We start from the raw sequence: 10,015 nt of genomic DNA on the forward strand, positions 1-10,015 counted from the left end.
AGAAAGTGATCATACAGCTCATCATTAAGGTTAATAAATATGGAGCACTCCATATTCTATTAAATATTATATCCCACAAGAGAATTCCAAATATTTCTAGATATTTTTTAAAGAAAATTATATATTTATATGTCGGTTTAGTTCGATTTTTGTTTACTCAATATCAAACCAAATCAAATTAAACCTAGTCGGATTTTTTAATCGTTTTGATTTGACTTTTCGGTTTGGAGCGATTTTTCGGTTCGATTTTTACACCCCTAACTGTAACCTTTAACTTTATAATATTTGCTTTGTCGAACATTTGGACATTATTATAATCTTTAGAACGTACAAATTTCATCAGAACACTCTCCAATTTGGTAATAATATTGATCTTTAATATATATTTTTTTCGAATTTTTCACTTACCTACCTACACTTTAAACATTAATAGAAAAAATTCCATGAAAAATGACTTCCATCCTCATGCCAAACAGACGTCATTGGTTCCCTTGAAAATTCTTTTTGTAAGGCATTTTGACGAATGAAAAGACTGACTTAAGTCTGAAATAAAATTTCCAAACGACCAAAGATCCTGAAAGGCCTGAACGCAAGTTCTAAGAAATAGTAGAGAAATTCCTCACCTGACTTAGTCATTAATTGGGATATGGCTTTCCAAGAAAATAAAATATTCACCAGAAAACGTCCTTAAGAAGATATTGCATCCATGCTATAAATATATATATATATATATATATATATATATATATATATATATATATATATATATATATATATATATATATCCACTCTTTGGGACATATCATCACATTTCACTCTATATCTAGCCATTGAGCTAAAATGGAAGCAGGAAAAGCAAAGATGGTGCATTTAGAATTTCAAGATTTGCTACCCATTATGGCCAGAAAACTAGGAGGAGATGGACTGATCAACGAGCTATGCAAAGGGTACAGAATTTTAATGGATGGTGACAAGGGAGTGATCACACTTGATAGCCTAAAGAAGAACTCCGTGCTACTGGGGTTGCAAGATTTCAGTGAAGAGGAGTTAAAGAATATGATTAGGGAAGGAGATATGGATGGTGATGGAGCTCTTGATCAGATTGAATTTTGTATTTTGATGTTTAGATTAAGTCCTGACTTGTTCGATGTGGCTCAAGAATTGTTACATAAAGCTCCTGAAAAGCATAAGTGATGTTGCAGTCTGTATCCTCTTTTTTTCTTATTTACTGATCTTGATATGCTGATTCACATGTAATGCTTCACTTGATTTTAAAATGTTACAATTCGACTCCAAATTTCGAATAATGTGAAGCTATTGCATATTTACACGAAAAATTTAACCTGTGTTAGATTTTGTAGGAACTGTTTATAAAAAAAAAATTAACAAGAACTCACATCAGGTGTAGTATTTTGCTACTGTTAAAAAAAACAGATTAAACAAGAACTCACCCGTCTATTATTTCTCAGCCTAGTTTTGGTGCGGTTTCTACTGCAATTTCTAGAGTTTTTGGTTAAAAAAAAATTTCCCCCTCATACTTCACATAAAAGCTAGATGATTGCCAAAATTTGTTACTCCCTCCGGTCTATCATAAATGACCATTGTACTTTTTTATTTTGGTCAATTATTTACATAATCAAGAAGGAATTAATTTTATTTTTCCAAAATTTGCCCTTATTTACATATTCTAATGTGTCAAGGTAATAATTAATTAAGTGAATGCATCTTTTCTTCTAGGAGTTCATATTTCCTTAACGGGTGTGCCAAATGTAAAATGCGCACTTATTATGGACCGGAGGGAGAAATATTTAATTGGAACCAAAAGTGATCACTTTTATCAAATTTTGATGACCATTTGGAAACTACGCAAAGATAAGGGGCCATTTTGTCATATTCTCTTCTGAATGGCTAGCTCCCTTTTTCCTTCTTTCAAAGTGGGCAAATCGATAGTGGTTCTTCTTCTCCCTTTGCTCTCCCCTTTCTCGAAATCATACAGTTGCTATTTCGATTAGAAGTGACTAAAACTTATTTCTTATAAGATTGGACAATAGAATCCTCAGATTAAGCTTACTCTTTCTCAGGTAGTCCCTTTGTCTTTCTAGCCTTTTAGTAGTATTTTGGTAGGTAACATTGTAACAAGGTGCTTGGTACTATGTTATTACAAACTTTGATTCTCAGATTGATTAAGCACTAATTGCTGTTGTTTCTTGCCATTGGTGTCTTTATGAAGTTATATACATAATTAAAGTACCCTCGAGAGTATTAGATATGGAAGAATAGTCTGATGACTTGTGCACACCACATGTTTGATTCTTTGCTCGTTAGACTTTCAACCGCTAGTGCTTAAAAAATATAGCTTTTAACTGTAGCCAAAGGCACGTATGTGTGTGTGTGTGTGTATAATATGTAGGAGTATATGTACATGTGCATGTATAAGTATATGTATATCACTGATTCTGGGTATTAGATGTTTTTAAAGGTTCGGTCCGCCCTGCTCCCCAGACCCCATTTATAGGATTACACTGGGTTTGTGGTTATTGTTGTTGTTGGTCCTCCCTGCTCCCCGCCAGTAGTTCCTTTTCTGTTTATAGCATTTTGATGATCATGCTCTTAATTTCTTCTATTAAGAAAGATATTGACACTTCAAAAGAGTTAGTACTATGCTCAACATCAATACTATGGCTTCTACACCATGTTTTACTAGCTTCTCCGAAGTAGATATAGCACATAAGTTGCCAATATTAACTTTGAATGTAATTCTAGTCTACTTTCTTCTTTTTCTATTTATCTTTTAACTTTTAGTTAATATGTGCACAAGACTATGTTGTGGATGTTCGAGTGTTTAGTCTTATATGTTTTCAATCTTGTGTTGTGTACACTAAAAGAGTTGATAAATTTGTGTTCTTAATTTTAATTGGTGTTATCAACAGGTTTCTTATTTTAGGAGTTACCCCTCGTAGAGTTTTTAATCCTCCCAGCAGAGTATTTAAGCGAGAGAAAATGGTCATCCATTCTGCATTGAGTTTCAACTTTTGTGCAATCTCATCACTCTCTGTTCCTAAAGCATGGCAACAGGGTAGTTCTTGCTCTTTTGCTAACTACCTATTACCGTCTCCTTTGAAACGTCTGACTTGCTTTGTCACTTCAAGAAAGTCCGAAGAGGAACATGTGCCTGATCCTAAGCATAACTCTGGTTCAAGGCCTAGGAAAGCTACAAGGTCCAGCGAAAGCAAAGTTTCTCTTAATGAAGACAAAGATCCCGTCAAGATCTTCCCTGCAACAATCCCTAAAAAGCCAAGACGTGGCCGCAGGAGCGAAGCAGCTGCAGTTGAGGATTTTGTTCGTGATTCACTAGAAAAGACATTTGCTTCTATCCGGGAGCAGAACTCTGAAATAATGGAAGATACCGAGAATATCCTCAAAGATAGGGTTGATGATGACACTGATTCTGATCAAAGTAGTGAAGATGAAGATGACAGCCGCAGGGATATGAAAGAAAAGAAAATGATCGTTGAGGAGGAGGATCCAGATTGGCCTCTAGATGCAGATGTTGGATGGGGAATTAGAGCATCAGAGTATTTTGACAAGCATCCAATAAAAAATGTAGTAGGTGAAGATGGAGTTGAGATCGATTGGGAGGGGGAGATTGATGATTGTTGGGTGAAGGAAATCAATTGCCTAGAGTGGGAGAGCTTTGCTTTTCATCCCAGCCCCCTCATTGTTCTTGTTTTCGAGAGATACAATCGGCAAGTGAATCTTGTTTTATTTACTAGTTGTAGTTCTTAGAGATGCAATAGGCAATATGCAAATCTTCTGTTCTCTGAAACATTTTCATAGTGACACAGGGCTAGTGACAATTGGAAAGCTCTTAAGGAGCTAGAGAAAGCAGCCAAGGTGTACTGGAGTAACAAAGAGCGGTTGCCTCCTCGGGTTTGTGAAACATAATCACTTGTCCTTACATTGTCCAATAGTGAACACTCTTAACTTCCCCTCCCCTTAATTATTTGGTGTAGACTGTGAAGATTGACATAAATATTGAGAGGGATCTAGCCTATGCTCTTAAAGTTAAAGAATGTCCGCAAATATTGTTTTTACGAGGAAATAGGATACTGTACAGAGAAAAAGGTACTTCTCACATATTCTCTCTTTACTTTGATACAGAAATTGTAATCTCTTCAGCTAATACTTCATCATATATCATTGTCCCGTCGGATGGTTGTTTACTTGGCAACTTTGAATAAATCTATGCAGACATTCGAACAGCTGAAGACTTGGTTCAAATGATAGCATACTTTTACTACAATGCAAAAAAACCTTCATGCATTAAAGATGAAGCTTTATCTCCACGGTCTTAGTCAACAGAGGTACTGATGCTGACTTGCTTAGACTTTCATTAGAAGCTCATAGATCATTGCTTTACAAAAGATTTAAACTTCTATGTTCAGCTCAGATTAAGTTGGCAGAAGGATAGTCTAAGAGGCAATGGAGCATGGATCCCCGTGTAACTTGGACCAATTGGTCGTGTTGTTCATCTGAAAATCTGAGTCCACAATTGCAGACAGAACCTTGGAGGATGACTGGTCGAAACGTCATGATTGGTATTATCTGCCTGATGCCTCCAGCTGCTGATGTAACTTGCAAGTGGAAGGTTGAAGAAAAAGGTTATATTCTATCCAGAGCTTAAAGTAGCCTATGCTCCATACAATATAGAAGAGGATAGTTGGAAAGAGAAGTCTCAGTTGCCATGATCTTACTTTAGTTTTATTTGCTAGTTTACATGTCATACTAGTTTAAGATGTCTATAAAATACTTTATATGAATTACAAAATTTCATGTCATCTTCTGCTACTTATATCTACTCTTTCTTAACCCTGCTAGCTACAAGTAAATTAGGTTATGGAACCCTTCCATTAATAGTAACCCAGAGAAATATGAATGGATAGTATATATTGGTACCTTGCTTTATTCCATCGTAAGATAGAAAGTGCAGATCAGATAAAGAAGACAGTATGTTCCTTGGGTGGGTTAACTATGTCTGCTTTTATCTGTTAGGTTAGAAGAAATACTGAAGGGCTTTCTTTTTAAAAGTTTGGGTTATCACATTATCAGGAATATGCCTTGATTAAGAAATGTTATATCACTCAACATCAAACCTAACTAGGAGCATTTGTAGATAATACAGTTAACAATACCTGAACACTGAATAGACACAACAAACAAACAAACTTTCACCTAAATAACCACTTGAACTTTTTTATTACTTTCTTAGGAGTGAGGTAACCAGAATCAAAGTAGTGTAAAATATTGGATGTCAGCGCCTCACAGGTGAATATGATTTTATAAAGAGAGGATTTGAGTTCCAAAAGTGTAATGCGATTCTTGCACCCAAAGTGTAGTCTACCGGTCAATATAAAGTGAGTGAAAATTATGTGATATTAAGGTTTAAATCCTAATAGAAACAAAAGCACGTTAATTGATTTCTTTTCATCTACATCACTCTTGATGGGCGAAGTCTTTTGACAGGGAAGTTACTCGATATTTGTGTTGATTGAAGGTAACAAGTACTTAATTTGTGTTGATTGAAGGTAACAGATACTTAATGAGATAATGCCAAGCTAGCAAAGAGCATATTATATGACGGACAAAGAAGACAATGCAATTGAACAATAATTTTTTAACATTTATCAATTTGGGATCATAGGAATATACTGCACAACGATCCAGGGTTTGGCAACTATGAGAGGTTGTCACGTAGGTTTAATTTCGTCATAACAGAACAATTACAATTTATAAGGGCCCCATTTTCCTACCTATGTCATTTTCAATTTTCTTCCAACATCCATTCTTGTCCTTTTTCTTTTATGATGCCATAGCCATCGTAAAAGGTGTCCATTACCCTTTTTATATATTTGGAAAATACGCCTACAAAGTCGCATCAACATAATCAAGTCAGAAAGAAATTAGTCTCTATTTAGAAATTCAATTGACCATTACTGCTCTAATAAAAGCATTTTTTAGATAAGCAAGAAGTATATTAGTAAAAGATATCGATGTACCATATGCGCATAATTCCAACATCAGTTTCCTAACTTGATAAAGACTACGTCTAGAAACATAACATGAGCTACTATTTGCAATTATGTTAACCATCAATAAAAAGGAGATAATATTTCCCTCAATTAAATCATCATAACTTTTTAGTCACGACTAAGTCACATTTCTATTTTCATTTTTTTTTTCTAACAATGTTCAATAAAACAGGCCTCATATGGCTTTTGCATGTACAATATGTATATTTCTCCTTTTAAGCAACAAAAAAAGAAGAAGGAAATATTCAACTTAATTAGACATCTTGATCTAACTAGTTTGAGTAATTAAAATGCAAGCAGCTTTCTGAAACGTATGACCACCAGGAAGAGAAAAAAAAAACTTTCTTAAACCGGTGTAAACCATTGTCGAATGACCATGAATTGTATGGCCGATTTAATGGAATAATCTACCCAAGCTCAAGATCACAAACAGTGAAGTAGTCACTACCAAGACATCTGATGTATGCTACCTAGAGATGTTCAAACCAAATTGAAAATTTGTATCAAACCGAAAAATCAAAATAAATAGATTTAAGAAAATTAAGTTTGGTTTGATTCGGTATTAAGTAAAAAAAAAAACTTTTATATATATATATTTCTACAACTCTATAAAAAATTTATTTGAAAAAATGAATAAATATTTTGTGATCCTCTCAGGATCTGTTGAGTTTCAAGTATTTAATATAACTATAAATTTTTTATTTATTTTAAATAATGTCTGATCCTAACGTGTATCCTCACTTTCTACCAATTTGTTATTGAAATGCATTAATCTCTTTATTTTCCGTTCATATGTTAAGATCTATTAAACTCTTATAACTTATTTCAATTTGAAATGGTGTTTTACCGGTATTTTAAAATTAAATAAAGAATATCAATACTTAAGTTTTAAATTGACTCCTGTGTGTAATTATTAAAATTTGATTAAGTTTAAAAGTGTACATTCGTAAATATTAATGTTAGACTAACAAAGTAAGTATCACAGTGTTACAAAAAAAATTCCACAAGAATATTTTAATAGATCATATATTTGTCAATATATTAAAATTCTATTGACTTATCACATCTTTATTTATAACTCTAACAAAGTAAAATTAAAATAATATTCATGTGACAAAAAATATCATAAAAATAATATTGTATATGTGAATTTATTATTTCGAGTCAGTTGACATAATTTAGGTGTAATCTTATTAAATATGATAACATTTTTTAATAGACATTTATACATAATTCGAGTAAAAATAATGAATTCATCTTAACCCACATAATTTCCTTTATAGCTTGCTTGGCAAAGTTGAAAAAATCTGCTTATTTTGAAAAGTGCTTTTCGAAAAAGTACTTTTGCAGAAAAGTTATTTATTTTTGGCTAATCAATCTGAAAAACACTTTTGAGCGATAATTCAATTTGTATTTGACCAAGCTTTTCAAAAAGTATTTTTAAGTATCAAATTACGAATAAGAACATAAAAAGATTTACTTAATAGTTAATATTATATGAATAAATAAATAATCTCAAATATTTATTATTAAAGATAATAATTACATTTTTTTCATTTTATTTAAGTAAAACATGAAAGTAAAATTTAAAAGTACTTTAATTCTTTCAAGATGATTTAAATATATCAAAAAATTATTTAACAAATATAAAAGCATTCATCTCAAAAGTCACCATATTAGAAAGTTATCCAATATATATATATATATATATATATATATATATAATCTCTAATTTTAAGTATTATATAGTTTTAAAATAAATAAGGTTATTTTGATATATATCATATTTTACAACAACAACAACAACTGTCCAGTGAAATCCCACAAAGTGGAGTTTGGGGAGAATAATGTGTACGCAGACCTTACCCCTACCCCGATAGGGCAGAGAGGCTGTTTCCGATAGACCCTCGGCTCAGAAGATATATATCATATTTTGTTAAGGGTATTTTTGGTAAGAAGAAAAATCAAAAATGTTTTTGGGGAGAAAAATATTTTTTTTTTCCAAAAAAAAAGCTTGGCCAAACATCTCAAATTAAAAAAGAAAAAATTGAGAAAAAAAAAATAATACTTTTGAAATAGGGAGAAGATTGGCCAAATAAGCTATTAATCTGCCTTTGACCATCTTTGTCCATTAGCTGCACCGCCATGTTTAAGCCAGTCCCAACAACCTTCTGGAGAAATTGTCAAAAGAAGAAAAACGTGAGATAATGTTGGGGTCTGGGACTTGACCAAATTATGATTTACAGGTGATTTTTGCTTATAAGCATGTTGGGTATTTATTAAATACTTAAATAAGTTAAAATATACTCATAAGCTATTTTGATCCGTTTATATATTTAGCCAAACACTCTCAATATCAATTTAATTTTACTTATCAATTTCATAGAATTTTCTTATACCAATTAATAGCTTTTAATGTCCAAAAGTTAAAAGTATATTATCATAAATTCCTGTGTACTGTTACACCAAAAATTCGTCCAAAGAATTTTGTCTTAAATTCGGAAGGATTAAAAGTATTTTTCTCGCCGCAGGATCACGAAATTCACGTGGTCAAGAAACATCAACTATTATTGACGTGTTTTTGTGACATTGGACTTCAATAATAGTACGTTTTTTTCCTTCTTTTTTATTTTGCATATACTTTATGTTAGTTGACTTATAACAGTTCCACCACTAGGGTAAATCAGTAAATGCATATGGTTTTCATAACGGTTAGACTTTCTCGTGACGACAGACAGCGATATTTTTAATTAGGGGACCGTTAAGGTACCCTACTATATTTTACTTCCAAAAGTACCCCTTTTAATTAAACTGTGCTTTTCGTATTGTTAATTATTGGAAAAGATTTAAGAAAATTGAGTTAAGGATAAGATTCAATTTTCCTTTTTTTAGGGGCAAAGTGACCGACAAATGCTTTTGAACCATTTAGCTGATTATTCCAAACGGCAAAATCACACTTCTCTGTCATTCTCCAGCAACTTATATGATATGATTTCCTAATTACATTTCACACCTTCCCATATAAAGTTTTTGCGTTTGACTAAAATATTTACTTAGTCATATTAGTTATCTTGTCATATCTGGTTGGCCAAACTTCCAAAATCAGATTATTTTAAAAAATATTTTTTTCAAAAGTATTTCTAAAAAAAAGTACTTTTGATAATAAACGGAGAAACAATTTGTGTTTAAATAATTAATTTAAAAAATATTTTTAAATAGTAATTAATGTTTGACAAAACTTTTAATAACTGTTTCTAAGTGTATTTTTCTCAAAAGCTCTACTCAAAAAAGTATTTTTGGAGAGAAACTACTTTTTCAGCTTCTCAAAAACTGTTGCTTCTACTTAAAAATATTTTTTTCCCTTCTAAAGCTTGGCTAAACACTTCAAATTTTGAAAAAAAAATATTTTTAGCCAAAAAAATACACTTTTAGCCCAAAAAAGCTTGGCCAAACATGCTATAAGAAAGTACGACTCTAATAGTTTATTATTTGAAATTTTAATTTAAAAATTTAAAAGGAGATTACTTAATTTTTACAAAAAAAATCTTGTGGATTGATGATGTAAAAATCATCGAATTATATCCTCAAACCTTATTTTATTTAGAAAAAGAGATTTTTTTTTTTTGAAAAATAGATGATGAAGACTTGAAGTTAAGTGGAAGTAAAGAGTGAAGCGAGCAGCACTAACCAAGCAACATTAGTAACACATTACAGTCTAATTTGCTTTTATGTAAAAAAACAATCTGTATTGGTCAAAATTTGATCGTCACGACCAAACTAACCAACGTTCCGCCTAGGTAACTGGGCAGTGAAAGATAGCATAACCCACTCTGCATCCCTTCTCCGACATCCGTCAAGTCGGAAGAAGCAGCGCCTAAAGGGACGACCGAGACATATTGGAGGCAAAAGGGTGTCGGCCCAAGTAA

General features: G+C 32.0%; 2 protein-coding genes across 3 annotated transcripts; both read left to right on the forward strand.

Annotated features, from left to right (window-relative positions):
• Positions 1-840: 840 nt before the first annotated feature.
• Positions 841-1,194, forward strand: LOC107791999 (calcium-binding protein PBP1-like). The gene has a single exon (XM_016614171.2). The coding sequence runs from the start codon at positions 841-843 to the stop codon at positions 1,192-1,194; it is 354 nt and encodes a 117-aa protein (XP_016469657.1).
• Positions 1,195-1,901: 707 nt separating this feature from the next.
• On the forward strand, positions 1,902-4,852 carry LOC107791998 (thioredoxin-like fold domain-containing protein MRL7 homolog, chloroplastic). Of its 2 annotated transcripts, none has more exons than XM_016614168.2 (6): positions 1,902-2,081; positions 2,931-3,746; positions 3,846-3,930; positions 4,014-4,125; positions 4,252-4,364; positions 4,446-4,852. In XM_016614168.2, exons 2-5 carry the CDS (start codon positions 3,001-3,003, stop codon positions 4,353-4,355), a joined length of 1,047 nt encoding a protein of 348 aa, XP_016469654.1. In that variant the 5' UTR covers positions 1,902-2,081; positions 2,931-3,000; the 3' UTR covers positions 4,356-4,364; positions 4,446-4,852. The 2 variants fall into 2 exon arrangements, with proteins under 2 accessions (XP_016469654.1, XP_016469656.1); XM_016614170.2 differs by having other exon boundaries at positions 4,451-4,852.
• Positions 4,853-10,015: the final 5,163 nt, after the last annotated feature.

Source organism: Nicotiana tabacum, chromosome 3, assembly GCF_000715075.1.
Source record: "Nicotiana tabacum cultivar K326 chromosome 3, ASM71507v2, whole genome shotgun sequence".
In the NCBI taxonomy this organism is placed as follows: domain Eukaryota; kingdom Viridiplantae; phylum Streptophyta; class Magnoliopsida; order Solanales; family Solanaceae; genus Nicotiana; species Nicotiana tabacum.